Source organism: Zingiber officinale, chromosome 2A (assembly GCF_018446385.1).
Source record: "Zingiber officinale cultivar Zhangliang chromosome 2A, Zo_v1.1, whole genome shotgun sequence".
Classification (NCBI taxonomy): domain Eukaryota; kingdom Viridiplantae; phylum Streptophyta; class Magnoliopsida; order Zingiberales; family Zingiberaceae; genus Zingiber; species Zingiber officinale.
In genome coordinates, this window is record NC_055988.1 from 144,764,224 (window position 1) to 144,784,446 (window position 20,223).

General features: G+C 36.8%; 2 protein-coding genes, 1 long non-coding RNA gene and 1 pseudogene across 3 annotated transcripts; 2 read left to right on the plus strand and 2 right to left on the minus strand.

Moving 5' to 3' along the window:
• Window positions 1-409: 409 nt before the first annotated feature.
• On the plus strand, window positions 410-1,617 carry LOC122042515 (probable glutathione S-transferase). Its single transcript, XM_042602664.1, has one exon. The coding sequence runs from the start codon at window positions 739-741 to the stop codon at window positions 1,480-1,482; it is 744 nt and encodes a 247-aa protein (XP_042458598.1). The 5' UTR covers window positions 410-738; the 3' UTR covers window positions 1,483-1,617.
• A 1,101-nt stretch (window positions 1,618-2,718) lies between these two features.
• Window positions 2,719-3,141, minus strand: LOC122044072 (subtilisin-like protease). Its single transcript, XM_042604617.1, has one exon. The coding sequence runs from the start codon at window positions 3,139-3,141 to the stop codon at window positions 2,719-2,721; it is 423 nt and encodes a 140-aa protein (XP_042460551.1).
• A 1,712-nt stretch (window positions 3,142-4,853) lies between these two features.
• On the minus strand, window positions 4,854-5,888 carry LOC122042516. Its single transcript, XR_006129284.1, has 3 exons — window positions 5,676-5,888; window positions 5,506-5,579; window positions 4,854-5,127 (listed from the first exon to the last, which is right to left on the minus strand). It is a non-coding gene; the product is annotated as an uncharacterized LOC122042516 (long non-coding RNA).
• Window positions 5,889-6,921: 1,033 nt separating this feature from the next.
• Window positions 6,922-11,393, plus strand: LOC122044074 (annotated as a pseudogene).
• The last annotated feature ends 8,830 nt before the right edge of the window (window positions 11,394-20,223 follow it).

A 20,223-nucleotide genomic window follows, 5' to 3' on the forward strand; every position in this document is an offset into this window, starting at 1 on the left:
GTTTATAGTGTAAATCATCTCTAGTATGTAAAGAGGGCAAAATTAGGGTGAATTTGATTAAAACTCTCTTCACTAGGGCTTGACTGGATTGATTATCACATGATAGATTTATAGAACAAAATCTATCGTGGATGATATGCCTTTCACTAATACGGAATCCATCTCGGATTTTGAAGAAGAGATTTTGGTGGCAAATTGTGTTAGCCCGAGATTGAGGAGACATGGGTTGATTCCGTAGAACCACAAGCGAAGTGTCCTAGTTTGCTTTCATCTTCACCAGGCCAACTAGTGCACAGGATTATTAGAGTTTAGGATTTAGGAATTAGGATTTATTCTCCCAATATGAAAATTCTATAAGAAAAATGAGTGACAAAGATTTCATGCATAGCAAAGGGCTCAAGTGTACGACAAGAAGGTTCCACAAGTGAGCAAGGAAGCGAGCTTGGGCAAACAATGGGGTGGTTTTTCTTCGCGAGCATCATTTTTTACTACGTTCCCTATTGTGTCCGTTCTATTAAAGCGTAAACAAAGCGTAAAAAGCATCGGATCTACTTGAGTTAGCTTGCATTTAACCAGTCGATAGTCGATCCAGTCAGCTTGAGTTAGCTTTCACCACCTCAGCCTTCTATAAAGAAGGGTTGTGGCCAAGCCTTCAACCCTCCTCCCTCACACAAGAAGTACAAGAGCTAGCCGACGGCCAAGAGCCACCACTGCGACGCCAGCCTCTCTCTGCCGTTCATGGATCAGCAACCTCCGATTCCTCCTTCCGATCTCAAGCTCCTCGGCTCCTGGGCCGACTCCCACACCCACCGCGTCCAGCTCGCCCTCAAGCTCAAGGGGCTGCCCTTCCAGTACCAAGAAGAAGACCCCCTCCGCCCCTCCGCCGCCCTCCTCATCCACAACCCCGTCTACAAGAACCTCCCCGTCCTCCTCCACCGCGGCTGCCCCGTCCTCCACTCCATCATCATCCTCCACTTCCTCGACGACACGTGGCCGCACCACCGCTCGCTGCTCCCCTCCGACCCCTTCGACCGCGCCACCGCCCGCTTCTGGTCCCACTTCGCCGACGACAAGCTCGCCCCCGCCGTCGCGGCCGTCTTCTCCTCCGAGGGCGACGGCCAGAAGGCCGCCGTCGACCAGGTCCACCAGAACCTGAAGCTGCTGGAGCTCGAGCTCGGCGACGGCGGCGCGTTCGGCGGGCGGAGGTTCTTCGGCGGCGACGAGATCGGGTTCCTCGACATCGTCCTCGGCTGCGGCTCCTACTGGCTCGCCGTCTTCGAGGAGGTCATGGAAGTGAAGCTGGTGGACCCCGAGGCGTTCCCGCGCTTCCACGCCTGGCTCCGCGACTTCGAGGACCAGAGGGAGGTCAAGGAGACGATCCCGGCCATCGACAAGCTGCTCGAGTACGCGAGGACCGTCCGGCAGATGATGCTGGGCGGTGTTGCCACCGCGGCCGCCGGCGACAATGCCGCTTCTAATTAGTTAAGTACTATGCTTCAGTAGCTCCACGGCTCTTCGTTTCTGTAATTACAGTCCTCGTCGTCCACGTCATCGTCGTTTCTATGTTTAATTAATCTGGTTTATGGCAATTAATGAAGGATTATCAGGCAGACACAATTCCATTTTGCCCCAAGATTTTTCATTTCCTCTCACAGATCAGAAATATCCCGTTTCACCCCTACAATTTAAAAAAAAATATTTCTACATTTAAAAGGAAAAAACAAAAGAACAAAAAACTCGTGGTCCCTTTGAGTGATGCAAGACGATCATTTTAATTATGGAAGCTTATGAAAAGGCGAATCTAACTGTATCAAAATATTCATGATACTTTAAAATTTATGAAAAGATTGATTTTCTAAAACATTCTTTTGTCGAATCAACTATTCAACTGACATTGCCCAATGGCATAACACAGTTGGTACATGGGTTTAGTAGTGAATCCATTGGTGGTAAACAGACGAATACGTTCGTTCATCTTCGTCAATCTGTCCCAAGACCAACAAATTTGATAGTGAATCCATGAAGCAAGGTTTGATTTCCTTGGGCGCATATATTACCATCTAAGGACGTATTTAGTTCGGAATTATAGTAGATAATCTTAGTTATCCACTTATAGTTATCAACGATTATTATGTTTAGTTCCATATTTTTTATATTCTGAAGTTTTTCTTAATTTCGAAAAGTCAATACATGTCATCAATTGGGAGAAATATATTGAGATGGGAGCCAAATATATTATGTGATTCAATCGTTCATTCAAAGTGAGAAAGCAGAATAAAAGATAAGATCGATTATGCCCATAAAAATAGATCAGATAGATTAGGCAATACTTTCTAAAGAGTAGAATGTTAAATTAAAATAAGGTAGCATGACCTATTCAAGCCGGGCAAGAGATATTGAAAATTATTTTAATACTATAAGAAATAATTACAAATAAAATAGACATGAACTATAATTTAACACATACTTGTCCCTGCAATATTCATAAATTTAGATGTAGATACATGAATAAGAATATGATAATTAATATACATATAGAATTAATAGCTTCCTTTGTTTTATATATATATCATCATCGCTCCAAGGAAAATGGAGATTGGACTTCTGATCACATTCCTCACCAGGAAAACCCATCTCAATTGCCCTTCGACAGTCGATGATGACGCCCCATAGTCACTCTTTGCTTGAAACTGATCCTGAAACTCTCTCATTAACCTTCTAGAAGGTTAAGCTTCTCATAACTACATGTGCCGAAACCACATCGGGGATGTCCAACTTTGCGTAGTAAGTCGCTACTGCCTTGCCAATGTTGGTCACAATCCTTGTGATGGTTACCGTCCTTGCCTCGTTCGCCGACAATTGGATGGTGATGGAAGGATAGTTGAGCTCTCCTTCTGGGATGCTCTTGATCGACGAGCAATTGATTTTATGGTGGATGATGATGCTCATGTCGGAGACACTATAGCCAAGGCCACAGAGGTATGGATAATAGTCCGTCAGAGAGATGTCGTAGATGAGTCCAGGGTTAAGGACCTTTAGAGGCATGACATGGCTGACTCCCACCGTGAAGAGATCGGCTAGAAGGTTCCTCTTGTCGTAGATGAGGTTGTTGGTGTCATCTTTTACGTAGGCCATCATCATTATGGCTTTACAATACTTTTCAAACTTCCTCGTGGTTTAATTTTGTTTTTTAAATGTGCTTTTATTATTTTACTGATTCGGGTGGATATATTTCGCTAGATTAATTTTGAAGATAGATAATTTTTTTTTTCTAAATTCACCTATTAGGTAAATCGAAAGCAAGAATTATCTACCTTTAGAAGTTAATCACTACTTAGTTATTTGTCTCATTTAATATTTAAATTTTAAATCTCTTTATGCTCCTCTAAATTTATTACTACACTATATATTTTTTAATTGCTTTTTCTAATTTTATTTTTTTTGATAATTTATGTATCAGAGTTTTCTATAACTAATTTTGAAGATAGACTATTACTAATATTTTTGAAATAATGTAGATGTTCTAGCATTGATCGACTTGAAAGTAAGCGATTGTCATGACCCGAAGATTTTCTTCTCTATAGTAGGGATAATCGTCTTGCTCGGACAATATTTGTCACCGTATAAAAAATTATAAATAACATCCTTAAGGATATGTGCACCAGATTGTACAAACATAAATATGTAATATTTTTGTTAGCATAAAGGATGAGTTATTATAAGAATCAATAAAAACGAAATTCAGTAAAGACAATTTTTCCTCCAGATTAATAAAAGCTATATGAACAAAGATGAATTATTATAAGAAACAATAACCCATTTTAGAGGATATCAGTAAATGATATATTTAATATAGAGTATTTTTTGGATTAACACTCTACTTTGTATTTTGTAACCCAAGAAGTTTGTGCAAGTATGAATCTTAGTATGAATTTTAGATAAAGAAGAAGAATTGACAATAAAAAGGGAAAATCATAATCCCACATTTGCTCGCCATCCGTCTAGCAAATTGGACTAGAATCAGCCTCAAATCAATCGATCTGCAACTCACACTATCAAGTTTCATTGCAAATCTTTTTTTAAAACATATAAATCAAAATAAAACCAAATCCAAAACTGAATTAAAAATTAGAACCAAAAGAAAAGAACTAAAATCCATAAGACAAAATTCAGAACCCATAATTAATAAAATTGTAACTTAGAGACTGAAAATCAAAAACTCAAGAATCAAAACACGTAATTCAAAACTTAAAATACGAAATTAGAATCCAGAATAGACTAAATCTGAATGTTAGAATTAGAGTTTTCTCCTAGTCACATGAATTCTAGAAACCAAAAGAACTTGAATTCTAGAAACCAAAAGAACTCGAATAGAGAAACAAATAATCCTAAGCACAAAGATTTAGTTTTATCATATCCAGGCATAACAATTAAAAGAACTGAAAAGCAATAATGGAACCTGAATACAACGTAAAATAGTGAATTTAGTTAAGCTCACTAGAGTAGTATTAATAAATGATTACCATACAACATCTTATTCCAGCAACTCGAGCAAGGTGTCATAGCTCATATCTATAACCCTGAGTATGAACACACACACCAAAAAAACTAGGCATGTGTTAGCCATGTGTCCTAACTTTTATCCTGAACTTATATTAGAAATTGTGAATTAAGCATTGAAATAATGAATTAAGACTAGGCTAGGAGATACTACAGTTACGGTACAAGAAAACTTTTATCATGAATAACCTTTTCAATATGCAAGAAAATTTATTGAAAGTTACAAGATTAAGGATAATAGAAATTGAGTGCATGTCTGTCCCCTTAGCAAAAAATACACAAGACGGGAGATGTGGAATTAAAATTAAATGTCAATTTAGTCAACTTTTCATGTTCAGAAAACAAACTTAAAGCTAGAGTAATTAAAAAGACAAGAAAAATAAAATAGATACTAATTCCAGACATGACTTAGTTTAGCCAAGTTTGATAACAAGAATTAACGTCACAATAATAAATCATTCACCTGAATGTTGTTTATAGAGTCGACAATTATGATGTTGTTTTTAGATAATGACCTATCAACTTCTGATCTAAGCGCACCCTGTAGGTTTTTCTCCATTGGCATATCTACAAATAAAGACAGGAAGAATATGAATTAGTTAATAAATTTCTGAATCAAGCACTAGATATTGAAATTTATGATATAGCATAGAGTTAGCATGCACCCAAATTCATAGTTAAGGGCAGATAACACAAATAATGTTGTCTTTTTATAGGACGGCATGTCAAATAATGACTACATTATACAAAATCTAAAGTTCTCAGCATCTTTCTTTTTTGAGGATATAAATTGCAACAAAAACTATTAGAAAATTAAATTTCAAGGAATCATACTAAATAACAAATACAACACTTCTAAAACTTGAAAAGTCATAGCACAGAAGGGCTATTGGTGTAGGTTTGGTTCCGAACAAGGTGTAGAGACGACTCGTATATAATCCTCACCAACGGTTTGGGTCATCCACGAACTGAATAACGTCGACGAGGAAGGCGGTCGCCGTTGACTTACCACTGCAAGGCTGCTCGCAGATCACCATGAGAGCCATCAGAAAACAACAACAAAAAAAACCCTAATCGCTTGAGATCGTGCAAGGGAAGGAGAATGTAGAGTTTACCGAGAGATTACACTTGACGACTAATTAGAACTATGAACTTTTGATGGTGAGGCAACGATCGCCTCGGGTGTAGCCGCCCTTCGTTGCCTCGTCAACCGATGCTTGCTGTCTCCTTGTCGGCCGACGGTCGCTGCCTCCTTGCCAGTTACTGGAGAGCAAAGATTTCGTTGCAGAGAGCGAAGGAGTGACAAAGGATACGACGCAGCAGGGAGAAGTTGGGAAAGTCTAGGTTAAACAAATTAAATAATTTTGATTAATTTATTTATTAATTTATACCTATAATGATATTTATAAAATCTGTCATTATAAGGGTTCGAATATAATATTTTAATTTTAAAATTAATCAATTTTATAAAGTGTTCTGTAAAATGTTTATAAGAACATTTTTTTAATAAATGTCATCGAGAAAATGTCATGATAAACTTTTTTTCTTGTAATGCCCCCCATTTCTTAGGGAGAGTTTTCCTTCTAGGAGAAATCCTAGAGCCTTCACTTCGTCGATCTGTCCACCTCCGGAGCAAGGAAGCATTTCAAAGACACCGACAATCTCTTCGAAAAAAGCATTTTTCTTCTCTATCTAATATTTTGAATGTAAGAATGCTTTATTTTGTGTCTTTAGTTGTAAATCCTTCGCAATGGAGAAGATCTCCTATTTTTAGGATGTAGAAAGTAATTGTAATGTGATTGTTGATGTAAACACTTTGTATTGCGTAATTTCATATCTCATGAATTTTGTGCGCCTAGTTCATGTTTGATTAAATATTTGTGTGAACTTTAATTATGAATATATGTTATTTAATTAAACAATTATATTGATTGATCACCTTGTAGAAGGTATCAGTACAACAAAACCGAATTATATTGATTGATCACCTTGTAGAAGTTATCAGTACAACAAAACCGCACAAAGACAACATCACAAAGATAACAATTTTAGGAAAAACTATTATAAATTTGGTAAACGACAACGGGTTTTGACAAAACCGTTGTATTTGATGCAACAGTTACTCCAAAAGAACCATTGTAACAATAGTTAGGACAACGGTTAAATGAACTACTGTAAAAGAAAATATTTTCACAACGCTTGGCACAACGGTGCATAAACCATTGTCGTTGTGATAATAAGACAACGGTAAAAACCATTGTCTATGAAATTATTAGCATTGTATTTTTTTTCCCTCCTTAAAACTCATGCATCGGGAACACACACAAAAAAAAACCCTAAACATTGCATCTATTTAATTTTTATGCACAACAATCACCGCCCGCATCCCTTTCAAGTAAATATGCCAAAAGGGTTGCTTTGTATACACTTGCCATTGTATGCCTAACCAGTGGTTATTTCTTTGCCAGTACAAGTAAAGTTCTTTTCCTTTGTTATTATTTGTTGTCTGTTGGTAACTATTTGATTCTTTTCTATATTTTGTTCATTCTTGAGTGCTCACCTTGGCTTAACCATAATTGCTGTCCTTTATATTCTTATTTGGTGACAACTAAATTTGTTTAATTTCATTGTTCCTTATCTCTATGTAATTAGCTTCTCTCATTATTTTAATTACTTCTTTTTAGGTTTTCTTCCTAGTAACTTCTTCATGTATGTTGTTACTCTTTCATCAGCTCTTTTTCTTCTTCAAAAGCATGCAATGGTTTTTTCTTTAGTTGTTGTTGGAGTGATCATAGGCTAGCCATTCTCTATTTTAGTTTTTCTTCTAGTTACTTTCTTTTCATTGACAATGGGAGGCTTCAGAAGAGTATTTTTATTAGGGCTATTCACCTCTTTACTTATTCTTGTAAGGACATAACAACACTTATCAGTAGTTCAACAATCTCTAACATTGGCCATGAATTTTTTTTTTTTGGGAAAATTTTTTTGGCAAGCTGTTTCATTGTTTGATGATTTGTATTGCTACAGAAGATGAGCATCCTTAGTATTTAATCTGTTGAAATATAATGTTTTTGGAGGTGGTCAGAGTAACTTATATGGAATGGAAGGATTCTCATTTTACTTCAGGAACAGATTTAACAACTTCAATATCTGTTTTATTCTTTCATTACTTTTCATGCCATTTGTCCCTGTTGTGAGGAGGAAATATGACCTTGAACTGTTGATTGTGGTCTCTCCCGTGTATATTTGGCTGGCTTTCATATCATTACAGCCTCACAATGAAGAAAGGTATTGTTCATGAAGATTGATTACTTTATTGATCTCATTAGAAAATTGATTCTCTATAAAGCTAAACATTTAAGAATTCCTTTGGTCTTAAACAAGTTTAGAATGATTTCGCCTGAGCCATTTTATACTCCATTCCAATTTTCTCTCAGTTAAACTAGATCATCTCATTTCAACTACTTGTTCTCCTTTTCTTACATGTTTATCTAGGTTTAGAAATAATTTCAGTCCTTAGTTGTATATGATACTTACTCTCTTGTCTAACATCACATACATATCTTCATCGAGATATGTAAGCAAATTATAAATGCACATCTTAATCTAGGTCTTATGCTAGGCTAATTTGCTGTGTCACAGATTTCTCCATCCAATATATCCACTTATCGACATCGCAACAACTGCTATCATTGATAGTTTCCTGGATCTTTTGTTGTGTCTTATTTGCATCATAGCAACTGCTGCCATTGATAGTTTTCCCGGATCTTTTCCGTAACAAGTATGTAGTGGAAGACTCATTGATTGTTATGGTATGTTCTTACTTTCATAATATGGTTCATTGTTTAAGCAAGTAACTATACTATGTTTGATTTCTCCTTGTCTATCTACACAGATTGCTAAGGGACTAAGACCAATTTTTCTTGGCCTCTTATTGTGTGCACCCATAGCTGCACGTTCTCTATATAATGGTTACTTTGCGCCTTTGGAAATATATAAACACTTGGGCCATCACGATGTTATTGGAAATGGTAAGCTTTTTTTTATTATTATTATTTTGAACTAGAATTATCCTATTTGTAGTAAATACAATATCAAGTTTTAAGATGCAACATCTCTACCTGTTCTTTTCGAATGATCAACATTACTTTTCCATCGTTCTTATGTACCTTTGATGGTGTTTAGAGTAAAAGGAAACAAACATGAAAATAATTCTACATAATTGATACTTAAGGTGATCAAAGTGTCACTTCATTCTCAAATTTTGTTTTGAAAGTCTGGTTAATTACGCATATTGTTTGATTAGATTATAATTTTAAATTTGATGGAATTGCCTTTATGCACAAAGACTCTGCTTTGGATCAGAAGTGAATGGCATTGTTATCCTTCTTCAATTTTTGTGCCTTCGTACATTAAGGAAGTTCAATGGATAGATGAAGAATTTAGGGGTCTTCTCCCATTTCCATTTAATTCAAGTTTGGGAGGCATGGCAGCTTCCCCACCTCATTTCAATGACAAGAACAAGGCTTCCTACGGCCAATATGTAATCTATTAGTTCTGTCTATTAATGGGATTTTTCAATGTCTTGCTTACCACGCTAATCCTACTCGTGTCTAGATTTGCAGCTTCGAGACATCAAACTTTGCACCTTCTATGTGGAGCTAGATTTGCAAAAGGCATATCCAACTCGAGGAAGTGACTTATCGACATGGGAGGTAGACGTACCTTCTTTAGTTCCACTTTTGACCAAATATCCCCATAAAGATTCATTTGTGTGGTCTTAACTGATCTGTTCCTACAACGTTGTTATCTAGGATTAGCATTTATTCTATTAAATGTGATTTATGCACCTGTAATTATTTTGGTGATGTTAGAATTCTGTTAAACTAGATTATGACCTTTGCAGAGAACTTATTGGTAACCAAGGACCTTGTGAAGATAGCATATTTTGGCCTTGCTCGTGAAGTTCATTCGAAGTCACCATTCATAGAATATGTTTCAACACGCTGGTAAGCATGTTTGTGACAAGCACTTGTGATCTTATACATTTTTAATTTCACGTGCTTTGGTTGTGGTGATGTCATAGGCATTGAGCTCCGGAAGTTTTGCTTCAGTCTTCTATTTAGAGTTCTGCAGTTAGTTAGTGAACTGATCCAAGATATGCATATAATCAACTTTATTTTTATATGAAATTATTATATTATTCAAATGTCAGATATGTGGGCAATGGGAGATATCATGGTTGAATTTTTCACACTTCTTTTTCTTGGATTGAGGTTCTCGTCAAATTAGTATATGTTCTTTGTTAACTATAAAACTTATAATTTCTTCTATCCTATTACTATAAAGGGATATTGTAGACCCTTTGTTGACCAGCTATCTACACATTGTTTTTTTGCTAAATGACTGATGCTTTAGGTGAATTTGAACTTTCTATAGAGGTTAAGCAGTTTTAAGTGTCAAGCTAAATTGATAGAACCTTTAATTTCATTGTTTGATGTCTCACCCCTCTACCAGCTAATTTATTTGGACTACAATTTTCAGTGAGGCAGATGAGTTATTAAAAATATGCAATGTTATTAGACCTCCAAATAGCTACTCTTAGTCAGAAGGACTACAACTTGCAGAAGCAATGAAATATCAGTTCCCATAGGTGTGTTAATTTGTTGCTCTGTAAATTTATTTTCCCCCACTCCAAATGCCTTTTCTATACAACTGATTTATTAGGATCACTTGGTTCTCATTTGTTTTGAGAATTTTTTTACCATTTATCAATTGGTTTGCACATGTGAATTGCAAACTTGAGATACTAAGATAACCTATATTTGGCGGCAACATGGTTGTTGTCTTGTTGCTTCTTTGATGATCTTAGGTTTTGTGTCCAGATATGGAAAACATTGGTTTTATGTTTTTCTTTCTTTGTGTTTTGATTCAAATTGAGGAATATTGTTTATATCCTATGAAAGCTTGAATAAATTTTTGATAATGTCTTATTTAGACTACCTTAGCTTGCTGGTATCCCTCTTTTCGTGCTGATTCCAACAGCCAGCAAGGATGCAGTTGATCTTATCTCGGCAAGTCACAAAATGAATACTTCTGCTCTCATTGTTTTGATCGCCTTGTTGCATTCTAATATCTTCACTTATTTGGCAGTCACTTTGTTCGTGGGACTCCACTAAAAGACCCTTTGCACTGGAGTTTCTTCATCATTTTGTCTTCTAGGTAATGTATTGCATAGTGATCCTTGTTAAATATGATTTGTAGAACCGAATATTTTGAGAAACAATAAGATTTATTATGTTCATGCTCTTTGTCAACTACTTGCAGCCTTGCTTTCACATCCCACCATTACCTTGGTTGAAACCAGAGGGAGTGCACAAAACACCTTCATTAGTTTAAGTCTCCAATAATTTTATTTTTATTAACTTCAATTATTCTCTAATCTTTTAATATTAAGCATCCATTAAAGGTGTGTTGGTGTCAAAAAGTGCCAGAGTACAAGGCTTGCAAGAAACTTTCCATCACATGGTAGAAATGAGTTTTCAAGGATAGGTGGCCTTTATTGTCCTATCTATTTATACTTTCTTAGTTTTTATAAAATAATTATTCTATAATTTATTTTATTTTCTGACTTATAGGTGTGCAAAGAAAGATGGAGATGAATCATTAGATAGTTTATAGTTAATTTAATTTTTGTGTGTGAAAACTTGTTTAGTTGTCTTATCGCCTATTATTTGGTATAATTGCAGGACTGCCGGAAGGATAGAACAATTGAGAATGATGTTAAGTCATATAACCATCAGATAATTATTGGTGCAGGAAGTACTAGATGATTGAACTTGTGTTTTGATAATGGTAAAGGGGTTCAAAATTAAGTTGTCTTGTTGTCTAACAAGTTGAACTGAGTGTGCAGAAAAGTCTTAAATTATCTTAGGCAAAAGAAATTCTGAGCTATAGTTAGGCAACAAAGTCCTAGTTCAGGGGACTGGACAAAGTCTTGGCAGGTCGAGGATGTCAGGCGAAATCCTAGGGTCATGGATTCTATGTGAAAGTCCTGGGGGTCGCGAACACCAGTTGAAAGACTGAACGGGTCAGGGATCAGACGTCCAGCGGAAAAAGTCCTGAGGTCTCGAATGCTCAGCAAAAGTCCAGACGGTCTAGAGGACCGGTCTGACAAAAGATAAACTCTCCTGAGAAGAGTAGATGAGGACGTGTTCTCCGAAAAGGGAACAGTAGGTGTTAGTCTAACCTAGAGTTTCAGCGAAACTCAAAGTCAGGACAAGACAGTCAGGAGGCTGTCGAAGTTACTTTTTATATATTACTTGCCTATTATTCTAATTCTATTTTGCAAGATACTAATAATTTTGAAGGTTCAAATTTTGCACTATTCGATCAACTGAATGTCAAGATCGGTCGACTGAACCCTCAAGCTAAAAAATCAGATAAGTAACAACTTGATCAGGTTCAACCAAGGTATCAGTCGACCAAACCTCAAATTCAGTCCATCGAACGGTGGATAAGTAGTGACTTGATCGGACTAAATAAGGCAGTGAGGACAGCGGGATTGGTCTATCGAACGATGGGATCGGTGGACCAAACAAAGGTTTTATCTGAAGCGACAAAATCTGGATTGGAAGCGGGGTAGATTTAGAAGGTTCGGTTGACCGATCATAGAGGATCAGTCGACCGATCAACATCGAGTCAAATACTGATCCCAAGATCAGTGGATCTGGATCAAGTCTATCTCGGCTATAAAATGTGGTTCTACCAGTAGCTTCGGGATAGAAATTGACACTTCATTCTTCACATTCTTTCTCATGCGCGCTGCTCTAATGATGATCCTGCAACTTCGACAACCGAAAGCACAACCCTCTAGATCCTTAAAGTTATCTGTATAACTTTCAATTGTAGTGCTTAAATTAAAAATCTATTGTACTCCTCTTTGTAAAGAATTTTTGATACTATAGTGATTGCCCAACATAAGTGATCAACGATCGCGGACCCTAGAGTAGGAGTCGTCACAGGCTCTAAACCAAGTAAACCAAAAGTGTCAGCATTGCTTTCTCTTTTATTCTACTTATTTTCCGCTGTGTTTTACTCTGTTTGTTTTTAAACCCCCCGCATCGTCTAGCACGTCTCGATCCTACAATAACTCCAAGAAACATCAAAGATGATATAAGAATGAGGTTTGTAAGAAGTATTGTGTATATATGTTTTGCTTAGGGGTGTAATCGAGTCGAGCCGAGTCAAACTCTTGTATGTTTGAGTTTGGCTCATTTAAAATTGAGTCAAGCTCGAGCTCTTTTTTAATGAATATATTTATGGCTCACAAGCTTATTCGAGCTTAAATGAGCTTAATAAATATAAATTATAAATTTAAATATTTATTAAAAACTAAATTATATATTTAGAGAAAATTATAATATACTTATTAAAATTTATAATTTTATTCTAATAAATAGATTTAATATATTTGTCTTTATTTTTTTTAAGCAGACTGTAAAATCTATAAATTCAATATCAAAACTATTATTTTTCTATTTGAAAGTTGATTCACGAGCTTACTAACGAACATATTTACGAGCTAACGAGCCGAGTATTATAAAGCTTGTGCTTGGTTTGTTTATCTTAACAAGCCTCATTAAACGAGCTCAAATGAGCTTTTATCGAATCAAGCTTCGAATAGCTTATGAGTGGCTTGATTCATTTACACCCCTAGTTTTGCTACACGTTTGTATATATGCTTGTAAGAAGTGATCATTGGAAATAGGATAATATATATACAATGTTTTATTGTATAGATGTTTATAGATAACGGTTTATTGTCCTATAGTGTGTTGAGAAATAATAATGGTTAAATGGTTAAAATGATAATATTTCAATACGAACGACAATGGTTAAAGTCTAAGACCCCAAAAAAATTTGTGGTAAATCAAGGTATTGATAAAGATAGGTCATTCAAAGACAACAGTTATAAACTGTTGTCTTATCACTTAAAACACAATGGTAAAACACCGTTGTCAAAAATCGTTGTAAATCAACGCATTGAGAAAGATATGACACTCAAAGGCAACAGTTATAAGTTGTTGTCATTTCACTTGAAACACCACGATGAAAAACCATTGTAAAATACCCAAAAAATCTATTGTAAATTGACACGTTGAGAAAGATAAAGCCCTTAAAAGACAAAGGTAAAAACCATCGTCTTTTCCTTAAAACAATAACGGTTAAAAATAGTTGTCTTTTGAGGGTTCTATCTTTCTCAACGCGTCGATTAATAGAGGAATTTTGGGACAATTAACAACGGTTTTTCACCATTATCTTTCTGTAGTTTTGTTGTAGTGTATGCTTGAGATCATAAGACCAGGGGACTCTCATATGATAGGGGGTATCCCTTTAACCGGACATCTTGAGTATTGGCTTGAAATGGAGATCAATTCTTTACAAGGGATGGTTTAATTTCTTAATGGGTTTCTCTCTATCTAGTGTTAAGAAGTGATTTGTGTAATCTAGAGACGCATGACCCGGGGCCTCATGTGACGAGTATACCATTAATCGCACTCTCTAAGTTACCTTCTCCACTTAGTGGCATTAGATACACATTGGGGGGGGGGGGGGGAAGGGGGGAACATTCTGGTGCACCATCTCAAGAGGATAACACTGGTACATAGTTAGGATCCCTACAAGTTCATACACATTGAGGGTAGGATATAACCAAGACATAGCTCATTAACTAGCATTGCAATGAATCCGAACTCCTAGAATTATTCCCCCAATCACTCTCTCTCCCTCTTAGTGCACTTCCTCTCTCTCTCTCTTTCTCTCTGTCAATCTCACTTGCTCTCTTGCGCTCGTGACCTCAACCAACCTTTGAATGTCTAGATAATTTGTCGAGTGAAATCAACTAGTACTTAATCAATAGTCCTTCTGGATCGATATTTTTATTTTTTATGAAAAGGTAAATAAGATATCACTAAAAACACATACAGACAAATGATAAGGTCGGTCCCAATCTCATTATGTTTGAACAAATGTCAAATCAGTGTGGGTACTCGTCATACCGTCTAGCTAGATGGTGTCATACTCGAAGGCAGAGCACCGCTAAAATGGGCTGGTGTATGCGCAGGTACACCAACCTACATCCCTATCCACCATGGTCCAATGACAACCCTTCACACATACAACTACGATATACAACACATCACTGTCACTAATGTACTGCTATCATCGTCGCTGCGATCCCGACTATCTATGACTGCTCCTCCTAATGGCCACTGGTCCCAGTCCTCCTCCACACCGGTGGCCTCCAAGAAAATTGGCAGCCATCATCAAAGAACCCTTGAATATGAAAGAGGATAGCACATTGCCAACCAAGCTCATCGCCTACACAATCTGAACAATACAATCCAAATGGGAACTCCACCACCAATCGGTTCTTGCTTCGGCTAGGTCACTATCACCGCCAAAGGGGCATAACTCCGACCAATGAAGGTCTGGTCCCATGTAGAAAATGTTGAGGTAAAGCTCAGGATGAATATTATTATTACTTCACGATGTAATAGTACACTTGCAGTTTCACATTAATCAGCTAGGCCCATGTTAAATCTTGAGTTCAACATGTCTTTGATAGATTTGATTATCTTATCATTACTCCCAATAATAAGTATATCATTTATATATAGGCACAAAATAACATAGTCATTTTCTGTGACTTTTATGTAGACATATTTATCATCTTCATTAATTTTAAATTCATATTCATTCATGGTATTATAAAATTTCTCATGTCACTACTTTGGTACTTGTTTCAAGCCATATAATTATTTCACCAATCTACAAACTATATTTTCCTATCATGGGCCAGAAAATCTTTCAGGTTGCTCCATGTAGATTTCCTCTTCTAAATTCCCATTTAGAAAGGTTGTCTTTACAACTATTTGATGTATTTTCAAATTCTATAAAGCAACAGTAGTCAACAATACTCTAATGGAAGTTATTTTAGGCACTAGAGAATACGTATCAAAGTAATCAAGGCCTTCTCATTATCGATAATCTTCAATTACCAATTTAACCTTATAAATATCAATCGTACCATCTGATTTCATTTTCTTCTTGAAAATCAACTTGCAACCTAGTGATTTACTTCTCGGAGGAAGATCCACAAGTTCCCAAGTGTGATTTTGCAAGATAGAATTTATCTTAGATGCAATTATCTCTTTCTAGTAAAGTTGACGGACTCGGTGCATTCAAGGGACGAGGAGATGTGGAAGAGTACCCTGGTTGACAAGAAGGACATGTGCAACATATTCGACAGATGAAAAGCTGGGGAGGAAGCCTATTCGAGGAGAAGGTAAAAGTTGGGTTCGGGTGACCTCAACTCTAGATGACCGGAGCATCACCCAAGCGAGTGCGAGGAAAAGGATGGTCAATATTGTAATTGACCATTTGGATGAACAGTGCTTTGGGCGCCTCAAAGTGGATTGGAGGTGCCTCGAGCACCGATAGTATTTCTGGAGATTTCGGGACCTGAGGCACCTTCGATGGCCCTAAGGTACATTGGATGAACAGTACCTAAGGCGTTTCGGCTGTCTGGAGGCGCCTCAAATGAACAGTAGCCGAGGTGTCTTCATTTGAGCATAGTCGTTGGCTGACCGTTGAGTAGTGGATAAAACTTTATCCAATTGTAGGCACCTCTAATTGTTTCGTGGCGCCTCCAATGCCATGTCAGCAAATAGTAACTTTTCTAGAGCACTATAAATGCCAATCTAAAGCTATGGTTCACAACATCATTCACTGTATCAATCTTCTTAACTATTTCTGAGCTTTTAAAGATTGTAAGAGGCTACTCCACCTTCATGAAAGAGTTATTTTTAGTGGAATTTTTCATTGCCTTGGATTAACAACCTCCCTAGTTATAACCAAGTAAAAAAAAATCCTTAGTCCTCTTAATTTATTTCTTTTATTTTATGCAAATTATTTGTTAATTGTACATCATTGCTAGAGTAAAAGTAAGAGAAATTGTCTAACTTATTTTTCATGACTATTTACTCCCCTCTAGCCGACCGCCAACGGTCCAACAGATTGTACTAAGATACTTAGAACTAATGAGATGATAAGGACACTTAAATTAAAAATATTTTTAATTTTTTTTAAAAATTTATAGATTATTTTTCAAAAACCTGTTTCCAAAATAGTGATTCAACATAGTAATGTTTTAATGGAATTCATGCTTGATTGAGTACACTTATAAATAGTTTCCAAAAATTTATATAACTTAGAAAATTGGTTGACCGACACTTGACATAGACTCTATAGGTCAGCACTAAGTCCCCTAGACACTTCGGTACAATTCCTTATGGCTAACAAAGGTAATCAGGAGGTGTCAGGTTAAGGGGAGGTAACTTTAAAAGATTACTCAAATATTTTTTTAAATGTCTTTAAAAAATCTTTGCTACTTTAAAAAATAGTTTGAAAATACTTTGAAAAATCATTTGAAAAACTACTTCAAAAATTCTTTGAGAAATCATTTGAAAAACTACTTTCATTCATATTTTGAAAAAGATAATTTAATTGTTCTTTTGATTTTAATAATCTCTAAGACACGCAGGTAGTTTTCTTTGTAGTTAATAAAGATTTCTAAGGGTGTGTCATCTTAAAGGGAGCCCTAATTGATGGATCAAATATACTTTTCAAAATTATTTTAAAAACTAGTTTTGAAAATCTTTGAAAACTCGTTTGAAAATTTATTTGGAAAATCTTAAAAACTACTTTGAAAATGTTTTTGAAACTATTTTCCATTGAAAAAAAACATCTTGAAAAATTCTTAAAATATTTTTTTTGAAAATCGATTGAAAATGTATTTGAAAATATTTTGAAAGACAATTTCAAGAAGGACATGTTCAAAAATAATTCATATATTCAAACAAAAAGGGTGTTAGAGAATATCTTTTTTACCAAGATAACCCTTTATATTGTTGGTACAAAGCTTATAAAATTGTCCATGTTTGATGTTTGTCAAAGGAGGAGTGTGACCTTAAGTTAAACAATCTGGTAACCCTCCCACCTTGATTAAAACCCTTAAGACCCAAGCTTAACTTAAGAAAATTTTCAAACATCAAAAAGGAGAAGATTGTTGGTACAATCAACCTCTAGAATTTTGATGTTTGACAATGTACTTAAGTTTGGTCAATTTAATCAAGGGTTGATTGAAACATGATTTAATGTTTAGAGAGACAAAGTTTAGTCAGGATGACTAGCAAGGACAAATCCTAATTGGAGGTTAGGCATGACAAAATCTAAGCAGGTTTGTAGAACCGAATGTTTGGCAAGGGTAATTCTTAACTGGAGGTTAGGCAAGACAAATGTAGGGGATTGGTGGCCAGCTAGAAGGGGGGTTGGATAGTTAGATCACCCCCAACTTCCTTTCTTCTCTACACGGTTAGTTTAGGCAAGTGGAAATACAAAACTAAAATAATGAAATCAAACAAGAATACAAACGCTAACACAATTCCTTTACGTGGTTCGGAGATTGTTTGCTCCTACTCCACGGCGTGTCCTTGAGGCGGATGACCCCTTGATCCTTTGGTGGATCAGTCCCCGGCAATCTCCGGCTAGCTTTTACTCCTTCTCGGTGGAGTACAACCTCTCACAAGGCTCTCTTCCTCTTACAAGATGGAACTTGATTTGAGAGGAAGTGAATAAGCTTTGGAAGCTTTAGACAATGACAAGGAGTGACTCAACAATAATTAGTAACCTCCTTCATACTTCAAAGCTTCCCTTAAATAATAGGACAGAGTTGATCATCATATCAACTCAACCCTGACACCAGTCGACTGATCCATGCATCAGTCATCTGGTGTGACCATTGGACACAACCAACGACACTCTGCAGAATTTGCGATCCTGCCAATGGCTATGTACTAGTCGACTGGTCCCCTTTGCAGACGAGCATAGAACCATTCTGTGCCTTCTGTGAAATTGGATCAGTCGACTGGTCCCATGACCAGTCGACTGGTCCATTACATTCTCACACACTCATCCTTTCTGGAGTCGCCTTTGAAGCCCTCTTCCTCGACCTTCGTCCCTCAGATGCACCCGAGCCCGCGTCTCCTCTCCATGCCATCCTTTACGTTGCCTTAAAGTCTGCTCCCCTCATCTCCACTCCATTGCTCCTCGTCCGACGGTCTCTCGGATGTCTTCTACACCACCCTTCACCGACTCAAGGATCTGAGCCCTTGGATGAGCTTCCCACACTTGGCCGCACCAAGCTCCTCATGTGTGTTTCACCAAGTCCTGCATGACTCAAACACACATATCAAACTAATATAAAAGCCTAACTTAAACTCTTTGACACACATATCAAAACCATGATCATACCGATCAAACTTGGGTCGATTGCACCAACAACAAAGTCCAGGCAGGTTTGTAGGACTGGATGTCTGGCAAGGAGAAGTCATAACTGGAGGTTAGATAAGGCAAAGTCCAGACAAGTTTGTAGGATCATATGTCTGGTAAGGGTAAATCCAAGCAGGTTAAAGGTGACCGGATGTTTGGTAAAGGGAAATCCTGGGGGGAGTGAACCCTGGATGGTGAGAACCTAAAGAGTAGGGATTAGGTGGTAAAGTCTTGGATGCAAGTCAAACATAAAGCCTAGTAGGTCAGATAGAATTAAAGGAGTGCGGCTAGATCCTAAGAGATTGACCCTTAGGTGATAGACTTAGAGAAGGAAGCTTCCTGCAAAAGGTAAGCCTAGTAGATAAGATAGACTTACATGATTAAGGCTTATGTTGCTTGTTTGTTGTTGTATGATTTATTTTAGGAACTTAGAGTTGAAAGCAAAACATAGAGCAAACAAATGCAAATGGTTGAACCGAACTTGACTCGGATTGAACCAGACCCAAACAGGTTTAATAGACCGAACTAGCGGTTCGGTAGACCGATTGGGTTCAGTTCCAGATTGGTGAGTTATTAGAAATGTTGACATATAAGTTGATTAGGTTCAACTTTATGATGTGGATGAGGAAAATGATAAGTCAGATGAAGTGGATAAAGATAAGATTTGATCCAAATATGGCTTTATCTAGATAAAAGTTGATCCAGATATGACTTCATTTAGATAAGGATCTGATCTAATTCTATAAGAGGGGACAAAGGATCTACATTCAAGATAATAATTCTTCCATTATTCTACCTCTATGCTTGAAAGAAAAGACAGCAAGGCGAAGCTTTGTGATCGGGGAAGATCTAGGAGGGGTGCATTGTGCTGTGCTCGGAACTTCTAGATCAGTCATTAACTAAGTTTCTTTGTATTTACAAATCGTACTTTATCTTACTATTTTTGTGCTTGTGATTTAAATCAATAAGTGGTTTCTCCACCTCCAGAAAAGTTTCAGATAGGAGAAAAACTAGTGGGCGGGCGGCTCTCGTACTTAAGCCTTTGACGTATTGACCCTGGGGGTTAGGAACCAAGTAAATCCGCACATCTGTTTTCGTTCATTATTGTTTTTATTATATACCATTGCAACTTACTTTGATAAAACGGACATGAAAAAATGAGTCAAAGAAAAGCGACGAGTTAATATTCACCCCCTCTATCGACGCCACCGGTCTTATTGTTACTTGAGGACTATAGAGAAGATTGCGTGCCGGAGAGGATGACGTCGG

What these genes read in the sequence shown, in the direction of transcription:
- LOC122042515 (XM_042602664.1), top strand. Translation starts at nt 739, where the DNA reads ATGGATCAGCAACCTCCGATTCCTCCTTCCGATCTCAAGCTCCTCGGC.
- LOC122044072 (XM_042604617.1), bottom strand. Translation starts at nt 3,141, where the DNA reads ATGATGATGGCCTACGTAAAAGATGACACCAACAACCTCATCTACGAC.